This window comes from Thermobia domestica, chromosome 5 (assembly GCF_964235325.1).
Source record: "Thermobia domestica chromosome 5, izTheDome1.hap1.1, whole genome shotgun sequence".
Classification (NCBI taxonomy): domain Eukaryota; kingdom Metazoa; phylum Arthropoda; class Insecta; order Zygentoma; family Lepismatidae; genus Thermobia; species Thermobia domestica.
Window position 1 is genome coordinate 127,947,245 of NC_137458.1, and position 24,372 is coordinate 127,971,616.

General features: G+C 35.5%; 1 protein-coding gene across 2 annotated transcripts in view; it reads left to right on the forward strand.

The window, feature by feature from the left end:
- LOC145686117 (U4/U6.U5 tri-snRNP-associated protein 1) overlaps positions 1 to 24,372 on the forward strand; it is a 132,652-nt gene that overhangs the window by 104,502 nt on the left and 3,778 nt on the right. For both annotated transcript variants that reach the window (XM_081759087.1, XM_081759088.1), the window contains 9 exons: positions 626 to 783; positions 1,832 to 2,048; positions 6,238 to 6,368; positions 8,361 to 8,525; positions 11,042 to 11,123; positions 14,216 to 14,414; positions 18,540 to 18,680; positions 19,733 to 19,814; positions 21,853 to 21,971. In XM_081759087.1, coding sequence (XP_081615213.1) covers positions 626 to 783; positions 1,832 to 2,048; positions 6,238 to 6,368; positions 8,361 to 8,525; positions 11,042 to 11,123; positions 14,216 to 14,414; positions 18,540 to 18,680; positions 19,733 to 19,814; positions 21,853 to 21,971 — 1,294 coding nt within the window. The remainder of the gene's footprint in view (positions 1 to 625; positions 784 to 1,831; positions 2,049 to 6,237; positions 6,369 to 8,360; positions 8,526 to 11,041; positions 11,124 to 14,215; positions 14,415 to 18,539; positions 18,681 to 19,732; positions 19,815 to 21,852; positions 21,972 to 24,372) is intronic.

The window sequence follows — 24,372 nt, forward strand, 5'->3', positions numbered from 1 at the left end:
CTATTTACAATAAAACCTGAAATCCTGACTATATACAGATACAATAACAAGACACAAACACGCAAATAAACAGATATCATTTTGTGCACTCAAGTTACAGATGTGCTCTTTCCATTTCGATTGTCAAACATTTCTGATCTCTTGTTACAAGATGATAACATCGTAATGATGTTCTACCTTTGTACAGAAACTCTCCACTTGTAATTACAACCACGACGCTTATGATTACCCTCTTTTTCTCAGTGACATTAATAAAATTTCGTGACTTAAATTCTCCACACAAATGTCCACGTTACTCGAATTGTTAGTTCATTTCTAATTTTGCTACATGTATAAAGAGTGTAGACGAAATATCTTATACTCGTGTTTAGGAGTTTCTCTTCGCCGTAAGTTGTGACTGTGGATTGTAATTCACATTTTCCTTCCTGTTATTTAGCCTTTTTTGGTAATATATTTTGATAATTATACTTTTAATAAAGAATACGATTATGGAAATAATTTAAAGCACATTCTTTTATGTTCGTGATTGAAAACGTTTAAATGGCTCTTGCAACTTTTCTGTTCTCGTGTAAATTAGAGATATTGTCATGAGTCGAAGTAAGTGATACTGTATTTTGTTATGTAGGAGGTGAAGATGGAATACAAAAGAAGAAAGAAATCCAGTCAGTTCGGCAGAAGCTACAGAAGAAAACATTGGAATCCCTTGATCTCCCTGCTCCTCGATTAGCCTCTGAATATTATACTGAAGAGGAAATGGTGAAATTCAAGAAACCAAAGAAGAAGGTATGATTAATTGTTTAACGTATATCCATTTTAAATTGTTTGTGTAAACTTGACGAGAAGTTAATTTCACGTTCATATGATTTTTTTTAAGTTCATGTAGAATTAGTATTTCGATCGTTAACAGGAATGTTTATCAGGAATACAAAGTTTAGGTAATAATAATAATAATAATAATAATAATAATAATAATAATAATAATAATAAAAATAATAATAGATTATATAGTATACGATAGATATTAAAAGTTGTTCTTTATTGTTGTATACCTGTATTTGAAAGTTGATGCTATGACAAGTATTGAAATGGAAGAGGTCTTCGAGCTAAGGTTTTCATTTGATTTCATAAATTCAGTGCTTCACAAAATTGAGACAACTTTCATGAACATTTGCAGACAAAATATAACAGTTCTGTTTGTGACTTCTTTTCATTTATTTATTTGAACTCAAAATGGGGAAAGTTAATGTAATATTTTCGAAATTGAAAAACCCAGTTGTACCTCGAAGAAGATATTTTGAGGCAGCAATGAAATTTTACATCGGCGTGTAACTTTAACCCAAATACACCGGCATGCTTAATTTCTGTTAGAAAGTATCGTGAAATAAAATTTCATTATACTTCCTTTCTAATATAAAATATACAGATTCCCAAGTTCAAAATGGGGGAGGGGGGTCAGATGTTGTAAGTTTATTATTCCATTATAACTAAGATACTATTGTTCAGTTTAATTTAGAACAATATGATTTACCTGTATTTTTGGTTTCACTGAATAAAACTTTTATTTCATTTCTGCTTTGTTAACTTTTTTTTTTTTTTTTTTTTTTTGAAAAAGAATGACTGCTTTGATACACTTACATTAATTAATATGATGTTTATTTATTTATTCATTCATTTTATTTATTTTTGTTGTTGCTTTTTTGTTAACAGAAAGATAAAGAACACTGTAGTCAGAACCCGCACGATAAGATAAATCTTAACATATTTATGTAAGTCAAGTGCCCCTCTCATAGTGCATAATATATATATTCTGTCAATATTTTTTTGTTTACAGCCTCGAAAGATACGTCAAAAACCTTTGAGAGCGGATGATTTGTTACCAGATAGTAATAATATCTCCTTACAAGATTTGGGATCTCGTAAAAGGAAACATGGAGAGGGAAATCATCCAGTTCAAGTGGAACCAGACATTGATTTCGATTATACTAAAGTAAAAGTGAAAACCGAACCTGGGTTAGAACCAGAACCAATGGATGTGGATGATTTGCCACGTAAGTATTGATTTTCTACTGTTTTTGTTTAACTCTGTAAAGTAGAGTATTAACGAAGTTGAATTCCTAGGGGGTAGAAAAACGAAAGAGCATAACAGTACAACACAATTTCATAAATTAAACAAAGTTTTAGCAGGTTTCTTACAGAGTTCCCATCGACCTGAAAATCTGGGGGGGGGGGGAATGGAAAAGTCGGGGAATTCATCTTACTCGTAAAATGTCTGAACAAGTAAGAAAATTTTAAATACGGATCTTCTCAAAGCTCATTTCGTCTTACCTAGGTTCTTGTTAGGGGATATTTTATAAATTAAGTTAATGTATTTTGCAAAACTTCTGTACCTACACATACTATATATACATGTACATACAAAGTAGATGATGATCTCCGTGCTCAGGAAAAATTTAGTTGCCTTTTAGATCTGGAAATTTGTAAATCGTAACTTGGAAAACCTGAAAACATCAGGGAAATCGTGCTCACCAAATAGATGGGAGTCGTGTATTAATGAAGAAAGGGAAGGATTAAGAACTAAAGAAATATTGTAGAAAAGAGCAGTAAGTGGGTGTGTGAAATATAGTTCAAGAACTAAACGTATCAGCACATGTGGAAAGGTAACATTTTAGTAATTTTACAGACTTGAAAGTAACACCCTTCATATTTAAATTTGTGCTACTGGAAGGCATTCCGAACATTTTCACCACCTGCGCATGCTTGCATACAATAAATACTCGTATTATTTAACTGAACATCTTATATTGTTTTCAAAACTAGAAACAAATGACGTTTGGAGAAGCACGTGGTACACTGTTGTCACTTCCAGCTTATCCCAGTGAGTCATCAGCTGAAACTGTCCTGTGAGTCTTAATGAAAAGGAAAATCTCTAAATATTGGTTTGTTTGGATGGATGAAAGGATATATTTGTGTCGTCCCAGTTTGTGCATCTTGGGAAGGAGGGGTCTGTGTGTGTGTGTGTGTGTGTCTGTCTTTTAACCACTTCCAAGCACAAAGAAACGAAAGACTAAAATAGCTTATTTCCTTCTGAAAACATGTGTTTACTAACGGCAACATTGGAATGTTAAGGTCTGTTGCCAAAGAAACCCTCCACCCACTGACGTTTATGATTCGACCCTCGCTGAGTGACCACAATAACTATGTGACGTAGAATCCTTTCTTCAAGACAAATTTGCACATGCTTTTGAGCTGTCAATTTGTTTCTAGTTTTGAAAGCAGTTTAGGTAATTTCTATCGTTTTCTTGTAATTAGAATATAGTGTTTGGTATATGGTGCTTTTATATTGTTGTTCTGTAATTATTACGAGTTTTTGAGACCAAGCTAAGAGTCGAATCTATGGCTGCCAATCTTCGTAATATTCTGTTGCCTGATAACCACAGCAAAGATAAAACAAAAATCTGTGAGAGAAACCAGAGTAAAGAAGGAAAGAATTATTAAGGGAACAAGTAACCAATAGGGTTGATGAAAGCCAATAAAAATCTCAATAATCTGAAATTAGAGACAACCCTGACCCAACAATAGCAATTTGTCTTAAAATAACATCTGACTAAAACAAAAAAGAAGTAGTACACTAATATGTGTTACAGTTTCGCCTATATGTCATTACCTTTATCGGATACATCGTAAAAATACAATCTAAGTCCACAGACTAGGTTTTCTAAAATTGCGGAGATATCTGATTCTGCAAAAATAATTTCAAATTGGAAAAATTATTTGCATAAATAGTATTTGGTCTAGGAATTAATTCGTGCGGTTGGTACGCACACATTGAAGCTGTAGTACAAACACAAAATACATAAATACCTTAAGAAAAATATTGTCCATCGCTAGCCACCACTTTCGCCCATCTGTCAGGCAATGTACGGATTCCGTGGCGAAAGAAGTCCTCATCCTTGGAAGCGATCCAGTCAGAGACCCATGTTTCGATATCTTCTGAAGAAGTAAACCGCTGTCCAATCAAATCGTTGTTCATGCAATCGAACAAGTAGTAGTCCGAAGGAGCAACGTCTGGTGAATACGGCGGGTGGGGTAAAACTTCCCATCCGACATTTTCTAAATAGGTTTTTACCGGTTTTGCGACATGTGGGCGAGCGTTATCATGTTGAACAATAAGTTTATCATGTCTGTTCTCCCATTCTGGTCGTGTTCTGGCCAGAGCTTGCTTCAAACGCATTAATTGTCGTCGATAACGTTCTCCATTCATAGTTTCACCCGGTTGCAGCAGCTCATAGTACACCACACCTTTCCTATCCCACCATATGCACAGCATAACCTTTGCACAGTGAATATCTCGTTTTGGTTGTGATGGACCTGGTTCACCTGGTTTCACCCAGGCCTTTTTTCGTTTAGGGTTCTCGTAATGGATCCACTTCTCATCACCCGTAATAATTCGATGCAGAAACCCCTTTCTGCTCTGTCGTTGAAGCAGCAATTCGCAAATGGTTTTTCGTCTTTCAACGTCTCTCTTTCAATTCATGTGGAACCCAATGTGACATCTTTTGAATCATTCCCATGGCTTTCAAGCGTTTGGAGACTGTTGTTTGATCAACGCCTAATGCTGCTGCAAGTTGTTCCTGCGTTTGACACGAATCCTGCTCGAGCAATGCTGTCAATTCTTCGTCTTGAAATTTTTTTGGCTGTCCAGCTCGCTCTTGGTCTGCCAAGCCGAAATCACCACTTCTAAACCGTGCAAACCACTTCTGACACGTTCGCTCAGCTAGAGCATGGTCACCATACACTTCCACCAAAATACGATGACTTTCAGTCGCACTTTTCTGCATGTTAAAGTAATGCAGCAGGACACCCCGCAAAAACACTTTATCAGGCACAAATTGCGCCATGTTCACTTAACTACAAACTGGTGTTGTTGACGCTTTAATCCACTGCCCTATACTACGAACGATACGCGATGACAGGGGTTTGCAACACATGTGTGGATACACGGAACTGTGGGACGCTCCGTTCGTTGCGCCATCTCTTGTCCACCCGCACGAATTAATTCCTAGACCAAATATAATTTTATAAGCCTAAGCTTGAATACAAACTGCTGTTCATTCTAATTTGGAACCAGAGGTGGATCTAGAAGGTAAAAACGGGAGAGGGGGGCGGGCAGCCAGAAGCCACACTGATAGATATATCGTAAGTTTACTATAAACTTACAAAAATATGTAAATAATAGCTTGAATTATTTTCTTTCAAAAACTGGGGGGCCTAGCCCTCCTGGTCCCGGAATAGATCCGCCACTGCCTGGAATTACCTATAACTTAAAATTAAAATAAAATTTGATCGACATAAAGCACACACGTCAGCTCTGTATTACTGCTTTATGTTAGTTTTGGCAGTATGTTATGAAAGTACGATCTAAGTTTACGAACTGGATTTCCTGAAATTTATAAGCTGTAGCTCCGAAACTAGAATGAGTAGCAGTTTGTATTAAAGCTTAGGATTATCAAATTATGCTATTTACATAAATAATAAATTTTCCAGTTTAAAATTATTATTGTAGAATCTTGTATGGCTTTAACATTATAGAAGTATTATTGTACTTACCATTCAGATCTTGAGAACTAAGCATTCAACGTTGCAAACCTACGTATGGTTCTTCATCAGGTACATGAACGGGAAAAAGAAGAAAGACAAAACTACAGAAAAATCACCATTAACCATTTCCACGTGTAGGAAATTTTAGGAATCAATATTCCAAGGAAATCTGGTCAAAGGGAACTTACATCGAAATCTTCGTAGGAATCTAGTTGATTATCCTATATGTTTTTATAGTTGATTCATATCTGCTATTTGTACGTAATATTTTGAGTGTTTTTATTACAAAAGTAATAATATGCTTTCATCTTGCACGAATGTAGTAGACAGTAGACTAAAACTGATGTAAGCTGATCACTTTTTGTTGCAAAGATGACAGTCAAGGGATCATACTACAATTGGCTATATCAGCGTGATTCTAAACAGTCAAATAGGAAAGGTCAAACTAAAAATAAAATAATAATAATACAAAATAGATAAATAAAATAATATGAAAAGAGTCAGCAGAGTTTACCTATTATGTTCAACTTATATTCTGCTCGGCGACGTGGTAATTACTACTGTAGATTTTTTTTTGAAAATCATATTACACACTTCAAGACAAAGGATTTCATTGTTTATATCTTCTTATATTTGTAGCTCCTCCCCCGGATTTAACAGACTTAAAAATGGATCAAGACGACAGTGAACTGGAACTACAGCTTGCTTTGAACAAAGCACGAAAGTTAAAACAAAAAGAGGTTTCTGATCCAAAACCTCCAATAGAAAAGGTAAAATATTGTTTTATTTTGGCGTACTTCTTATTGTTTACAAAACTTGATTGAATAGACTCATATATAAAGAAACTTCATAAAATTATTATTGACAATAATAATTGATAATAATAATATCAATACTCTTTCGTTTGCTTTTTTTTACTTCTTTGACACGCTAATATCAGAAGTTTTTGTGGAGGAAAACTGGCGTGTTATACAGTGCGTTCAAAAAGTTGCTCCGCTGTAGATCATGGCAAAGGGATATATAGAAACACTCCACTGCAGTAAATGTTGAAAATAGTGTATCTTAGTTTGAAGACATAGGTCAATTTTCCTACACACTTTTGCGAACACTCGAAGTAAAGATTGGCGATCGATAAATTGTATGTACCTTATATATGATAGCGTCTCTCAGTACTTAAATAGTTGTAGGTCGATCCTGATACTGTTCAACGAATATTGTTGAACAACTTTTCAATGAATGAGAGTGTTTCATGTTCTGTGTACTTATCACCTGCATGAAACAGTGTTCAAAGAATACTTGTTGCTCCATTGTTAACATCGTAACACACCTGTATTACTGAATATTCAACAGAACTCGGATCAGCCTTTGAGCACAACAACTGGTTACGATGTAACACGAACCGTCTTTATTGTGCAATATATGTTCTATTGAGTTGAAAGTTAGTCTTGCATCGTGTCTCTGTTTCGACATTTGCATAACATAACTTACACGTACAGAAAGAGTAAACGGGAAGTTTTAGTCCTTTTCTCACAACAAATAACCTACATCCACTGTTTAGCGTCTCTTTGAACGCACTACATTATCAGTAAAGAGCTTATCCGCAGTAGTTCTGTCATTAAGCTTTCTCTTCTGGAATACGTTGGATGTAACTGTTGACTGAAATTTTATCCTTAATATATTGAAGAAACGTTATTTTATGGCTATATATTAGTACTCATTTGTGCAATCTGTTACTAGTTATGCTGAGTGTTAGTAACCATAACTTACACCCTTATATGAATCCTTATCCTCTAGAGTAAAAAGTGTAAAAACTAGAAATCGATTAGTGCTCAACAGAAGTAAGCGTTAAAGCAAAAAATAATGAAACAACGAAAAAAGAAGAAATGAAGATAGGTATAAGACATGGAATTTTAATGTGATGTGTAGTTGCTAACATAATGGTTTTGATTTCAGTAATGGGGAAGGTTGATTGACTTATATTCTTGTCCAGACTATTATTTTGACTAAGTTTTTTTGTCATGTTTTTGAGTCATGGAAAAAAAAAAAAAACTTAGATGACATTTTTGTATTAAAAATTCTGGGCAACTGAAAAATGTTCTTCGGATTACGTTATGTTCGGGCATTGGCGTCTAGTAAGTAGAAATGAAATTATGAAAATAAGTGTGAAGATATCAAAAAGTTGTAAAGAAATATGAACAGAAAAGTTATCGCCATGTATACCTGCATTGTACAAAATATACTTCATAATTCTAAAATTTACTTCATAAATAATATTATATGACAAAAGGATATAAGGAATTGTATTTATTTTTTCGTAACAGAAGAGCAGATAAAAGATGTTATTGTAAACCGCTTGAATTAATTGTTGCGTGTTACTTTTCTGTGCCCTGTTATACATTCATTCATAAAATCATTTAATCATCGAATTTTCACTGACTTTTACCAGGGTTATGAAGACAATAATAAAAAGGTTTTAATTGGAGTAGGGTGGATGGGAATTAATTACATAGGTAAATATGATCCCATCTGCACTAAATACATTGTCCTGTCAAATAAATAGACGTATTACGCTCATATTGTGTGAGAAATAATAATAATTCTCAATTTTGACGTTTACTCTCATTCATTTTTATTAAGTATCCCTTATATACAATTTCCCCAAATTTTGTGTACACAGTTAAGAATTGATTACTTGGAGATGATGTATTTAAAATATAAGAATTGCATGTGACAGCTAAATTCGACATTAATTTTGCTCGTAGGTTGCTTTATCTATAGTTGAAAAGAAGCAAGAAGAAGAACAAGACGCAGGGGCTCGGGGAGGATCTATAGTATTAAATGCCACTGCCGAATTCTGTAGAACCTTAGGAGACATTCCTACTTACGGTTTAGCTGGTAATCGTGATGAAGATGCAGATGAGTTGTTGGTGAGTGAATTAGAATGTCTTTTTTATTTTATTTTAATGTATTGATTTATTATTATTATACTTGAAGATTATTGCGTTGTAAGTCAGGCGGAAGTAATTTTATTGGAGTTCTATTTTCTCTGAGGTAAATATTATGGATAACGTTATTGTTGAGTAGTTTTGGTGACATATCCTTTCTGGTAACTAATAAGAGTTCTCAATATTGTTGCGAGAGATTCGTATTCGAACTTCGGTGGGATCAGATTGTAGATTAACTGTGAGCTAAAATTTTAAACACCTTTGGTACAAGAAAGGGATTTTAAACCTCTTTTAAACAAACACAGTGATGAAAACATTAAGAACACTTCGTATACATCCGATTGGAACAAATTCGCACCACAGAATGCGTCTCTGTTGAAGGCGTGCTGCTAGCAGTTTGAAGATTGTCGGATAAGATGATGAGTGTATAATAAGGTAAAATAAAATATTTAACGTATTACGTTTTCTTTTGTTTATGGGTGTTTTGGAAAAAGGTAGAAATATGACTAGTTGGATTCTCGTTTTCTCGTCGAATTTTCGTCCCTTGAAGAAAGTAACAGTCAAAGAGTTACTGAAATACAGGGTAAATAAGCAATGCACGAAGGCAAATATTTTATTTTACTTTATTGTATACAAGTACATGACTAAAAACCATGTTCTTTAAAAATGAATACTTGAACGATGAGCGTAATTGTATGTGGATCTCATCTGTATCTGCAATGTCAGGACAACACCAACGCGAGTGAACTCCTATTGTGCAATGAAGTGATTTTGGATATGGCGGTATAGTGGGTCTAAGATAAGCTATATAGTCGTTGGATTGCCGCTCTCTTGGTAAGATGATATTCATCAGTGAAAGTTACTTCTGTCTCGAATACAGAGATGATCGTATGCATGTTCTTAGACTTACAGATGAGCTGGAAAACCCAGTGTGTACTCGAATTCATCGTACAGAACTAACACCTGGATTCTGGTGTGAAAGCGAAAAGTTGTTAGGCTGGTGGTAATGAAATCTTGTGCTAAGTGCCTTCTTTCCAAATACTATAAAAATGAAACTACATTCGTTACCTGGTTAATCGAAGTAAGTACTGTCTGCAACTGTTTTTTCATTTTCATTGCTCAGCCAGCAACTGGATTCCGTGGTGAAAAGTCCTCAGCCACACGTTGCACCACCCGATCGTCAGGACTTCCCCTACCATTACGTCGAATGCGTTGTTGCCAAACCTACAATTTTAAGGGATTTGGAAAAATTCGGGCGTGCAATTATATCTTGAAGAAATGTACATCCAGCAGCTATGGGCCAATCCTCCTCTCGAAGTGCACATAAATTTGCACACACACAAACACACACACACACACACAAAATCAAGATTGACATTGACATTTCCGCTCAGTATGAAGTTTATTAAGTTTGTATTTTGTTTCAGCAGATATGATGCTGTATCACCTGCCGATTTGAAAATAAGACCTTTTAAATTGATGTGACAAATCATCAATCCCTGATGCAGAACCACTAGGGAAACTATAAATAGCTTTTGACACCAATCTATTATCCTTTATGATTTTAGGATCAAGGTCGTTTGGAGGATCGGGTAAATTAAGATCCCTGGAAGGAGCTGGGTGTTTGTTTTTGGGATCGAGAAATGTTTCCTCGTTTATTGGAAACAAAATACCATCAGAGCTTAACCTTAGGGCCCCTCTTGTATCAAAGTCAGCAATTTTTTTTCGCTAAGTTTGGAGTATGCTTTTCCTTAGATGAGATGAATAATTTGTTGACACAGTTTCGTTTAAATTGTGTTTAATAACAAGTTCACGAAGGGTTAGTCCTGGCACGCACATTAGACATTTGGCCACGAATATTAATAATTAAATTTATTGAATTTATATATAAAGCAAATTTATTTTAAAAAATCAAGGGACATTTAACTAATTCGAAAAAAGAAACCTGTAAAATCAAATCATTAAAATTCCACTTCATTTTAAAGAAAATAGAATATATATATATATTCCCCATATAAATCAACGGTCAAAGAAAAGAAAAAGGAATATCGTAGCTTTTTAACACCTTTAATAAAACTCACATAGCGTTCAGTGTGTCAAACTGCAAATAGTTTATGAAACTTAAAATAACAAAATGAAAAATAGCGTCGTCGTTTTGACTTTTGTGGTGATGATATAGGGCAGTACGTAAATTTTTTTACTATTAACTTGGAACTACTTATTACATACACAGTCTCGCTTGCATAAGCAATGAGTGTTTTTCTTGTATTCGGGGCATATACTTGTAAATATTAGTTTTGGGATACAAAACTAAAATAAGACTATCTATATAATCTTGTTGAGGCGCACTCTTCAAAAGCTTTAAGTAGTCTTGTGATATTCCTTGGAAGTACTGTATTTCGAAAAAAAGTAATAATAAATAAAGGATATGGGCATGTTCTGAATTTGTAAATTTCATTGTTTAATTGTAGTTGTTGTGATGTATTTTTGTTTTTAAGGATTTCGAGAGAGAAATGATAGAAGAAAGGAAACGGCAGGAAGAGGAAGGAAGGAGAGGAGCATGGAACGAAGTAGAAATAGGTAACAAATTCACTGGCTGTTTTTCGAAATACTACTTTACATGTTCTCGCATTATGCAGATTTTTTTTTATTCCTCAAGTTGGCTTTTAATTCAGGAGAGTTGATAATTTCTTTCATAGTGTAAAAAGTGTAGTCAGTCATACGTATCTTCTCACCAATCGCATACTCATATATTTTAATTTACTGACCTGCGATATATTTCTATAATATAAACAAATGTTTCTTAAGTTCTATAAGCAACTGCGTACTCATAATTCGAACATATCATTGATTGATTGAATAAATGTCCATTTCTAGCACCAAGGCTATACGAGATTTGACCTACCCTCTATGCTGGATCAGAAGTCCTACTCGTGTTTTTGTATGTGGCTTCCACCAAGGGTTACTCCTGGCACGCGCACTAAACACTTGCCCATGAAGGGTGACAAGTTTAGTGTTTCTTCCCAGCACCGAGACTTTAATAAAACGTAGATTTACATTTTAAAGTGGAATTGAGTTGAGCTGATTTTGAGTTTAACGTCCCTTTCAGCAGCGAGGCTATATGAGATGGGACCTACTGATTAACGTGGAATCCAAACCACATGAGCTCCCGCTGGGAATCGAACCCGGGTCTCTCACGTCAAAGACGCGTACGCTAACCGCTTAGCCACGAAGGAGCTCCATTTTAAGGTGGAATCCAATGTACTTAGAATTCAAGGTTCTCTCTGCGGGGACCGAACCCAAGATTCTGTGCATCACGCTACTAGACCAGCAGACAAGGCTTTGGCCACGAAGCGATACCAATTCAGCTATATAATTCCAAGACCCCTAGGATAACTATAATTAAGACGAGAAAAAAATTAACAATATAAGGTATAAGAAACAATAGAAATGTCTTTGTATTTGGCTTTGAAGTAGTTTCTCTGGCGGAGATCATAACACTTTTAGGCAGTTGCGTGCGAGAATGAACGAGTAAGCAGGTAATATTTCTTCACCAGTCAACTATCTTACAACATTTGCTTTAGGAAAAAATGCGTATATGCTTTGTTTAATCCTATTTATAAAAGACAAACATGTTGGTGCTCACGCTAATTCCTGATAGTAAACAGTCACTCTAACAGGTGTAGTTAGGGTACAAGCAATTTGGTGATTTAAAACTATTGTGACAATTTAATTGCAGCTTAAAAACTGCATTGTTTAAATTTAATTATTTGAAAGCAGATAGTAATGATTGATACTGAACATAAAAGTGCTTTGCTATTTATTATTAGGATAAATGCCGTAACTATGTATAGATTTGAACATTAATATTTGTGTAATCGCATGTTGATGGGCAATTTTCAGGAATGAAAAAGAATTTAGCTTACTTAAATTGCTTTATTCATTCAGAAATGATTGCCGAATATCATTACACGACTACCAAGTTTAAATGTGTAAATATACAATAATTTTTAGTATGGAAGCTCGTAGTCAGTTTTAGTATAAAGTAAAACTTATAACTTGTTCAAACGGAGTATAAGTTGATTTGTAACTTTGTAAATGTTCTACAGAGTGATCACAAAGTTCCGTTACTCCCAATCGCGTGTCCACATATTCATAGATGGTCGTATTGTATTAATGTGGGATCATGGCAGAGTTCAACTTTGAGGTAGTGTAAGTATTCTCTACTATTTATTCGAGAGTGTGTATGTACACCATAACTTTCACAGAGAGTATGATTGCCCTCCATGTACGATATGAAATAATGACATGTGGTGGGTTGTGTTCAAGTTGTTCTTAAAAATGGGTTTTCTTTACTCAAGAAATAAACGTTTCTGGCTTTTGTACTGCGATATATTGCACACTTGTCCGAGAAAAACAATTTTCTCGTTGAAGGAAGAGTTGTGAAGACATCGAGCATTCGCCCACAAGCCTGCTGTCGTTTTTGTATGTCACTATCGCTCAATTCGTTTACAAACGAAGAATTAAATGCTTTAAGTACAAATCCTTCTTCATATGTTTTTGCAATATCGAGTATGGAACACCCAATTCCTGTGACTGCTTACGAATGGACTTTTTTGGTGAACGTTCGTCAGACGCTGCACCCTCCACACATGTTTCTAGTCGTGTTATTGGTCGTCCTGAGCGGGGCTTATCTTCTATGCAACCAGTTGCAGAGCTTTTTTTTTTTCCCCCACAGTAAAATTGCTGGTTTTGGAGGAGAATGTTTCTGAAACCTCAATGTGAAATGCTGAATATCTCTCACTGATTTTCCTGTATGGGGTCGTTCGTGAGCCCAAGTGCTCATTACAGTCCGTTCCTCCATGGTGTAAGTGGACTCATCAGCCATGATTTAGATGTATATCAGCACCTGCAAAAATAAGAAACAACAGTTCATTAACATCTATCTAATACATAGGGGTAATGGGTTTAGATGTAGTGTATATCAGTCTGATAACACAACATTGCTGCACGTCTTGAAAATAAGAACAGAAATAAAACACTGAACTGCTGAATAAGACTGTATTATTCATAAAAATCTAACCATGATCCTCATCAGACATACACTCATGTCTGTCTGATGTCAGAATGTATGTCTGATGAGGATCATGATTAGAAGATCGAAACGTAACATGTAAAGTGTTTATTTTTATGAATAGTATAGTCTTGTTCAGCAGTTCAGTATTTTATTTATGTATATCAGCACATGCAACAATAAGAAACAACAATTTAGTAACATCTATGTAATACATAGGGATAACAGGACTTTGTGATCAGCCTATAGGAAACTATTTTATATCGATGGTTGAGCGCCAAAAAGGCGTAACTGCAATTTTATTAGTTTAGAGGCTTAAGTGATATGTGCCTCTCTGGCACAGAACCAAATGCTAATAACTCAGTTATACCTTTATATCATTTTCGAATAACGTTCCAAGGATAGAGATTTTCATTAAGGCGTCTTGGCACAAGAAAATTGAATCCATTATACATGTCCTCATAGCATTACCTCCAAATTTTAAAATTCGACAGTTACGCCCTTTTGGCGCTCAACCATCGATATGTGTGTGTATCATATATACAGTATATGTATATTTCCCTTCGCTGAGTTTCTGTTTTAACGTGCAATGTTTCAGACGAGACGCCAGTCGAAGTAGTCCCAGCTGAAGTACCAATTCTGGATGCTGAGCCAGATGTAGGAGCTGGTATTGCAGGAGCCCTTCGTCTGGCTGTTAGCAAAGGTTATTTAGAGAAAGAAACAAAGAACAGACCGTCGGCGTCGCGTATGCAGCATCTTCAGGCACAAAATTACTCGATTGAAGATAAAACGTACATGTAAGTATTTACATTTTCTGATTGTAAAAACGAAATAACGTGTGTATCTACCTTTCTATTTTATTTTACATTAAATTACATTGTAAGAGAATCACACATTGAAAAATTATTCACATCCTCTTAAGAATCACACATGAATACGAACGAATACGTGTAGTTTAAAAGAAGGAACATGAGGGAGTGAAATTGTGAAGATCATGAAAATAAGTAAAATGTTACGATGACATCCTTTTGCATTTTTTATATTAACGGCTCTTTTCAGCGCGCGGTTAAATTTTATGATTATAGATGTGTATACACAATATAAGTTTAAAATATAAATTCCTTTTCTCTTTTCTGTGACAATTCAAACAGAAGCTGAGCTTCTCTAATGTATGTCTTGAAAAGTGTTTTTATATGTGTGAATGATAAAAATGCAATGATATGGTACTTATGCGCGTTGATTTGTCTAACGAGGAAACCTTTTCTGGTGTCACACGAAATGTGGAATGAGACTATGGTCAATCGATTTGTGTTAGTGAACACGGAAATCCATAGGCGGGGAAAACCCTCGATCGCAACCGTTCCGTACTTATGGGGGGAAGAGTAGGGGGCACTGCCAACACAACACGTTGTGGATAATAAGACGAAATATGGCGCGAGTTCGATGAAAATATGCATAGAAGTACAGTTAAACATATACTACAATATGATATTACATTCGACAATACTCTGACAAGTGAGCGCCGAGGGGTAGCATATAACGACAGAAGAGGGGGCGGATAAGCGCAAGTAAAAATGGTCATATAATTGAGGAACACGAAGAAGCAAGACGTCAGAAAAATTATACAGTAATAATACATGGTCATGTAATCAGCCACAAACTATAGACAGCCTGTAGACGTCAACATAAAGCAGAAATGGAAGAAAGAGAGCTATGGAGGGAATTGACTGTAGAGTCTGGTCCCCCTCTCCTCGTAACGTCCGATGTGTATAGACTGTTATAGTAGTAAGGGCAGCACTTGGTCTCACTTTTGGCCCCTGGGTCGCTGCCTCAGGACCCATAGTCCCTGGCCCAGGGTCACTAACAGGGGTACTTAGGATCACCCTCCGTAGATTTTGGCAGGGGTACATAGGACCACCCCCTTAAAATTTGGAAATTGCCAAATTTAAAAATTGGATGTGGTAGCGTAGGACTAGGGTATGTACCTGAGGCAGTGACCCAGGGGCCAAAAGTGAGACCAAGTGCTGCCCTTACTACTATAACAGTCTATACACATCGGACGGTACGAGGAGAGGGGGACCAGACTCTACAGTCAATCCCCTCCATAGCTCTCTTTCTTCCATTTCTGCTTTATGTTGACGTCTACAGGCTGTTTATAGTTTGTGACTGATTACATGACCATGTATTATTACTGTATAATTCCTCTGACGTCTTGCTTCTTCGTGTTCCTCAATTATATGACCATTTTTACTTGCGCTTATCCGCCCCCTCTTCTGTCGTTATATGCTACGCCTCGGCGCTCACTTGTCAGAGTATTGTCGAATGTAATATCATATTGTAGTATATGTTTAACTGTACTTCTATGCATATTTTCATCGAACTCGCGCCATATTTCGTCTTATTATCCACAACGTGTTGTGTTGGCAGTGCCCCCTACTCTTCCCCCCATAAGTACGGAACGGTTGCGATCGAGGGTTTTCCCCGCCTATGGATTTCCGTGTTCACTAACACAAATCGATTGACCATAGTCTCGTTCTACATTACGTGTGACACCTGAAAAGGTTTCCTCGTAAGTGTAATTATTGTAAATAAGAATATATGCTAGTAGTAGCTATAGGATACATATTAAATACTTAGAGAGATAAAAAGACCATACTTTGTATTCGGGGGCAGAAGTTACCCAGACTGTTACGTTGTTCTCTGGCAACTTCATCAAAGTTATCTAAGGTGCTGCTACACTGGAAATAGATGAGTTTCCTTCTTTTTTCTTCGAAAAATAAATGAATTTAGTCCTCGCTTCAAGAGTTACGTAAACATGACATCTAGGAAAAAATACGTTATGAGGAACGACATGCATCACATGAAGACGTAGCAATATTTTCCTCTTATTAGAAATAGAGACCATGTGTTAGTCTTGTTAAAGCATATAAGAGAGTAACGTTATTCTCGAGGCGGAAGCTAGAAATCACCACCACGTATTTCACATGCCATCATTACATGTTGCGGCTGGTCGACGTAATGTAATAGACACCGTTAATCATCCAGCCTGTCTCTCCTCGTTCATTGGACTGTTCGGTCGTGGTGCACGGGTGCACCTTTTAGGGTTGTCCCTCGACCTTTGAGCTTTAGTGCTTGTGACTCCCTAATGCTAGAGGGAGTGGGATACTCTCACTACACAGCCAAGCCGAAATCCAGTGCCTACTCGTTTACCTACTGGTCGAGGCAGTCTTGCTAGCGAGTCAAGGCCTACGATGCCTAGCAGGCATGGCACCCGAGCTCACCTTCTGCCAATGTAAGTACTAGCAATCGAATCCCACTATTTGACCATAATCCAATCTGGGAACCCCAGCCGAATCTGAGGGGGCTTGAGTCCCGCCCGTGCCTACCTCTATCGTTTTACGGCTACCGCCTTCCGCGTAAAGGTACCGCGAATACGTCGAGATACTCCCATCTCTCTCCCGGACCCAGTGGTACGTGTTAATGTCAGCCTAAAGTGTTTCCAAATATTTTCTAGTGTATTCTAACATAGAACTTTTATCTCTCATGCTTTAATAAGAAGATTAACACGCCAACTTTATTTCGAACAAGTAGAAAGTATTGGTACGTCTTCAAGTGCAAACTCGCCCCTTTATAACGTATTTTTTCTAGATGTCACGTTTACACAATTTTTGAAGCAAGGATTAAATCGACTTATTTTCCATAAAGAAAGGGAACTCACATGCATATTTCTAGTGTAGCAGTGTATTAGATGATTTTGATAAAGTCACCAGAAAGCAACGAAACAGTATGGATAACTATTTTCTTCTTGAATAGAAGGTACCGTCCTTTTATCACTAACTATATAAGAAAATACTTAATATTTTGTATGTGGGATTGATTCATTAATATTCAGTTCTCCATAGCTTCTGTTGTATGTATCTACTATGAGTTCGTCAAATAGTCTCCATCAACCTCGAATTTAGGCATTTTACACCTCTGCCTACCTCTATCGTGCCATTGTCCTGGGCGAAATAAAAATTTTAATCTCCCCCCCCCCCTTCCACTGGGTCCAAGAACATTTTGCTCTCCTCCTTTTCCTCCTCTGTGCATATTTAGTATAGGCCTAAGAAATACGCCCGAGGCATACAGAACCAAATGCACGGATCACGCTTCCAGTCAGTAAGGAAAAACTTTAGCCCCTTCTAGCGCCAGTAGCGTCGTAGCGAGAAAACTCGGCCGTGATGTCATACCAAGATCATTTCGAGTATATATTTCCCTTAACTTCCTCTGTAGTGGGCAGCTTTTTCCTGCATATTATACTTCTTTCTCGATTTTTTAGTATACTGTTCCTAGAAATTTGCCGCCCTTTGGCCCGTTCGTTAATACGGGTCTAGTAATAGGACGGATCATAATCATCATCAACAATTATAGTATTGTGCCTTCAGCAGCGGGTTATTTGTCGCAAGTTGAAAAAAGTTTCAATCACGAATGTTTTTTAATATTTTAGTCTTTAGTAGGTTAATCTTTTAATACTGCTCATCAATTATAGTCTCCCTCTCTCTCTTTTTTTCCCCTGAGTAGTGTAGATCGGAAAAGCATACTTCATTGATTTTGTACACCTACGTAAAATGTGATTGGTTCATTATAATATTTTTCTAAAACACTATTTCCTGAAACAGATGATGACTTCAGAGACTGCATGTCCCAGTTATAGAGCATAGTTTGCAAGTTCGATCTCAGTCTATTTGGATTTTGTGTTAAAGCGTGGAAAAGCGTGTTTGTGACCTTCGAAAGGTTTCTCTAACTGTGGTAAAAAGTGCCATTGTCCTTGGTTACACTTAATTGTATGGAAGTTACTAACAAATAGATGCGAAATTAATTTATTTTTAGTTAAGATAATAAAGTGTTTATTTTACTAACATTTAATTTATATCCTTTTTAAGTGATGATGACAAGTTTGGAAGACGGGACAGATACTCAGGACCTACCTCTGATTTTAAAGAGAAGGATGGTTATAAGCCTAACGTTAAATTGGATTATATTGATGACGAGGGAAGAGTACTAAATGCAAAAGAAGCATTCAGGTAAGCCAGTTTCTGCATCATTATTGATAGCTAAGATTTAAAAGTATTCAGAAGAACTAAGTGCCTAATACAATTCTTTGTGAGCAATTTAAAGAACATCTTTCTGACCATCAGATAGGGCAAGTAAGAATTATTCGTAAGACGCTGGCAATCCAACTACAAAATATTGTCATTACTCCTATAACATTATTATTACAAATGTAATTAATTAATTTTATGAAGATCTTTTTTCTCCACTAGAATGATGTAGTTTTCAGACACGAATATATTAAAAAAAAAAAAGTGTTAATAATCCTCCCGAAGGAAAACTAAATATTCTTCGAACTTATCGGAACGACAAGCTAGTTCCTTCTTCAGTTGTAAGGTAACAAGGGTAAAAACGGATAAGAGAAATATGGTATGGGAACAGAAATACATATTACCAAATGAAAGTAATGTAAAAATTGAGTTTCTGGATTTAACCTGTGTGTGCAAATAAAAATAACATTACACTTACGACTATTGCGTTTGTGACTATAAATGAGATGAACAGATTGATTACAATAACATTCATCATAGATATTCTCTGTCAGATAGTTTCATGAAAGTGTCTAGAGATGATACAAATCGTAAAACAATTTCTTATTGAAAATGGAATCATGGTTTGAAACGTAAAATTGCAAGTTGATAAAGGCTCATAAAGATTTCTCGAGGCATTTACATTTCTCCGCAAATACATTATTCAGTTGATTACATCTTTCTTTCTGTATATTTAATTTTGATAGTTTCTGCATTTAAAAGTAGTTTATGCAGAACATAGATCCCATATAAGGTTGTTTATAATTTTAAATAGACATGCAATTGGGAATTCGGGATTCAATAAGCGTTGAGTTCGGGGTTTAGAATAAGCGTTGAGTTTTTAAAAGAAAGTTTCATTTGGCACTAGATAAGCCTTAATAAGCAAGGAAGAAAGAACTCAGTAATGTTTTCCAGTTGCTAAAGTAGCCGTTGTTTAATACAAGCAAAACATCGTCTGTTAGTTGTTTAAATGGTTATATACGCTTAAATTCCAGGTATTTATCCCATAAATTTCACGGTAAAGGACCAGGAAAGAACAAAGTCGAAAAGAGGATGAAGAAACTTGAACAGGAAGTGGTAAGTATTCACGTATATTCGTCTCATTGAACACTTCTCCTTCTCTAACACTTTACATTATATTTAAAACTAGTAGTCCAAGTAAAAGTCTTGAAATTTAACCAAAGCTAAATTACAGTATTTTCCAGTAACATTAATTACACAAACCAGAGAGAGAAGAAAGTCTGCTTTGGTGCGAAAAGGAAGGTTAATTTCTGTTGAAATTAATTGAATACAAGTTCGGACATGGAAGTCTGTTCTTTGTGAATATTAACTTTTGAAACAAATCCCGTTATATAGAATTTGATTTAAAATTCCTTTAAAACTTAAAATTGCAAACTGTTAATTACATAATCAACGAAAAGACTGCTATTTACTAGGTATTTAAGTACTTTACAGTCTAGTTTTGCCAAATATCCGGGTTAACCGAATCGCGAAGAAAGTTTTTATTCTTACGCAACTTTTATCTAAAAACACGACCAGTGATTACAGTATTTGTTTTGGTCTAACAATTATTTATTAAAGAGTAAATTCATTGCTACAATACGTAGACTGTCCTATACTGTAAAGGTCAAATGACACCTGCCAGTTGAGATTTATATACAGATATACAGTACTGTATATCAGAAAACCTTTATTTCGGTTTAACCGAAGTTTCGTTCAGCCGAAGCACTATTGGTCCTGTCAAATTCAGTTAAACGGGACTCGAGTATAAATGAAAGAACAAAGAAGAGACCGTTGTGTTTTAACAGTTAGTTATGAACATGGAACTCTTTAATGCCTTGCACATTAGTTGGGAAAGAGTAGATAGTACTTCACTAGTTGAATAATTTTAAGGTGAAGTTTGAAGAATGTAATATTTGAATACATCGTATTCTAAAAATGTTGATGACGTGAGTGTTTGAGTGTTCATATGCAGGGCTAAGGTTCTTTTGTTAATTACGAAAATATTGACTTGTGGATTCCAGTAAGGTGTGTGTGTGTTTCCTTAGCTAAGTGTACAAATGGATATTTTTAGTTTTCTTCATTTAAGGGTTAAGGAAAGTAAGAGGAGAGAATATTTTTAAAGCAAGACACTATCAATCCTACACACATATCGAATTACATAGAGCGCTGAAAGTGAAATCTATTAATTTACCCAAACACTTTTCATGTTAAATTAAGATATCTAGTTGTTCCCCTCAAACCTAGCTGTACTCTCTAGGTAAAATAGTGCTTAAGTACAAGTTCTGTATGTTTCCACTTCGCAATTTTTAAGTTGCACTTAAATATTCACAATTGTTTCAAAATGTGCAAAGTGCCTACATGCCAGCACCATTCCTTTCTTAGTCAGATAGGAAATAGAAGCCAGCGCAAGTAGCGACAACTGAACTAGTAGAAGCCTGACAGACAGACAGAAATGATTTTGCATTATGTATAGGATAAAGTGTTCTGTTGCTAAGAGTTACATTAAGTATACTCTGTAAATATAGCATTATTGCTTCTTGCGAACTTAAGTTTCCTGGAAGTAAGGTTAAACAAAATTCAATAAATAAAAAAGAGTAAAAACAAAATTGGTAAATAAATAAGAAACTCTCTTTCTTAGTCTAATAGCACCATCTGCAGCTTCGCCGACTGTTTTTAATTTGTGTCTGTTGATACCAGCTTTTCACATTTACAATTGTTCTTGAAAACTGCTATTGCAGCCGTATACACAATCAAAACAGCAACCCTTCGGAATACCATAACATGATACACCGATAAATCTTGATATTTACCTATCATGCTTTAATTATTAACGACTTGAACTCGTAACTATGCTCTATCAGGGTTCACGTTGCGGTGCCTTGAAATTCATGTGGCAACAACGTCGAATCCATTATCCGTGTGGATGATCGTAATTAGGTGATTGTATTCTTACTTGGAACCAATCTGTGTCGGCTCAATTTTATGATCGATTAGGAAGTAGTGAGAGCATATACATTTTAATGCTAATTATGTTAGGGTAACGTTGAGTTATATATAATCGAAAACGTAAATAAATAATTGAAACCTTTTTTTCTTAATGTTTTTTCCACAGCTAATGAAACAGATGAGTTCAACAGATACCCCGCTGGGAACTCTTAATTTGCTACAGCAGAAACAGAAAGAAACCCAGTCTCCATTTATAGTTTTGAGTGGAAGCAAGCAGCTACAATCGTAAGTGCTTCGTACGATATTTGGAGGAAATTTTTTTTATGGGTATTTTAAAAGTTGGCCAGGTCGCACATAGTATATTAAATTATGTTAGTACTATTGCAGCAATCATGTCAAGTGTTCCAAAAGTAATGGTAAAAAATGAAACCACAAATTCCTGGCACCAAAACAAGAAAAAATGTTTATGACATATAGTCCGGAAATGGATAGGAGCGGAACTAGAAAGCTTCGTATGTGGGGGGATAGGAACTTCATGCCTGACAGCGAAATAATGATAGGAGCCAGGAAGGGGGTTCAGAAAGACATAAAAATCATATCGGCTTGACATATTAAACGCATGTTATATAAATGTACCAAAGATTCTTCATACGTCATTTAGATTCAGCGAATGTCTCTACGGCAGGTGTAACGAAACGGTGCAGTAAAGATGGAAACCATACAGAAGAAAGTTGTTATGCATGGCACGATTACATGCACTTCTACAATGGGAGTCAAAGCAAAGGTCACTTAGCATGGTTGCAAGATCTCAGGGGGCAATGGAAAGTGCTATACCAGACAGAAACTTGCAGAGAGAGGATAGAAATAAGAGTAAGTGTAACTATTCGTGTTATGTACGGCCTAATGAAGTAACAGGCAGAATCCACAACGACGTACTGTATTTACAACGTAGTATCTTAGCACTACAAACTACTTAGTCATACATGCTAACAATAAACGTACCCAGAGAAGATGTTCAAAATGCTGTCCTCCTACATCTATGCAAACATGCTAATCGTGAGTTTCGAATGCATTATATCACTTGTGGCGTGTTGCGTAACTGTTAACACTCATCTTCAATGTGGTTTTGTAAATCGGCAAATTCCGTCCCTAAGTGTGAAGTTCCTTCCTCCCCACCACACATTCGAAGCTGTCTAGCTCCGCCCCTGTCCACTGCCAGACTATATGTTACAAACTTTTTTTTCTTGTTTTGGTGCCAGGAGTCTGTGGTTTCATTTTTTACTATTACTTTTGGGACACCCTCTGAATATTAATAGTTGATGCATTCAGTCTGCTTAACCCTTTCAACCCTGACTTTTTCTTTACTCATCGATTGTTATTTTTATTTTGCACTATTATGCTTTTTTACTTAAATGAAATAAGTTGCTATTTTGATTGCGGTTGTCATATTTACATGAGACCTGCACATTTGTACGCATTAGGGTTAAAACATGTATGAAAATACAAAATTGCATTAATCGAAAATATCATTGTATTGTACGTAATTTACAGACTCGAAATTAATCACTAAGAGCAAAAAATTACTTACTACAAATTATTTTTTTCGCAAAAAAATAGAACAGCCTACATAACTGAACTTAATCCATCGTGGGAGAGCTTACAGTTATTGTTTGTAGCTTCCTAACAATAGATGAAAACACTAGAGAAATAGCGGAAAATGATTTAGATAATTTCAAAGAATGCAAAGACATAAAAATCAGTAATTTTAAGCCCTCTAGAATAATTATGTTAACTTTGAAATATAATGTACACATATGTTATCGCCAGGGCTGAAAGGGTTAAAGATCCAACAGATTATGCGAGCTAAAGCACTGGAATGCGCAACTCTTCCCTTAAGTTTATGATTTCTTATATAAAATTGAGAATAATGAAAATTGTATTTTGTAATTAAAACCTATTAATCATAAAATGTTCGGCTTCGAATTGTGAAGCTCTTGCGTAAGAACAAACTCATTATAGCTCGTGATTGCATTAGCATGATCAGTCGTCTTTACTTTGTAGCCATTTAATTTTACATAGGGAATTATTTTTGTATTCTTTGAAATGAACTGGAATTCAATATTTAATTTTACTGATTTCTTCGTCTGTTTTCTTGCTTTTCAAAATAAATTTGCATTATTTATAAATTTAATATTTCTTAAATTAAATTTGATTATTAAATGACTAAAATCAAGCCATTAAAATTCCAGTTCATTTAAAAGAAAACTGAGAAATAATTTCGCATTTAAATTAACGGGATAAAAGACAGGGATGGCGCTAGTATTCAACACCGTTAAATATTAATGTCATGTTGTAATTTTCTTCGTCCCTTCAAATATTTAATATTTATTTGTTCTCTTTTTCATTGAGAATTTATTTTCAGCACATTATTATGTCTATGATTTATTAATGTTAGATATTGTGTATAGATTGTGTAATTGTTCATTACTGGGCATTAAGGAAACATCGATAAACTTATGTACTAAAGGCGGGATTTTTATGATCAGTCTGTTTTTATAACGATCAAGAGTGATTTGACGTTGAGGAGATTATAAACGATTCGATATTGAAATGTCAATAGAAGGCTATGAAATGGAGTAGATTGAGCTTATGAGGTTTTAGCTGATAGAAGAGTTGAGTGTAGTTA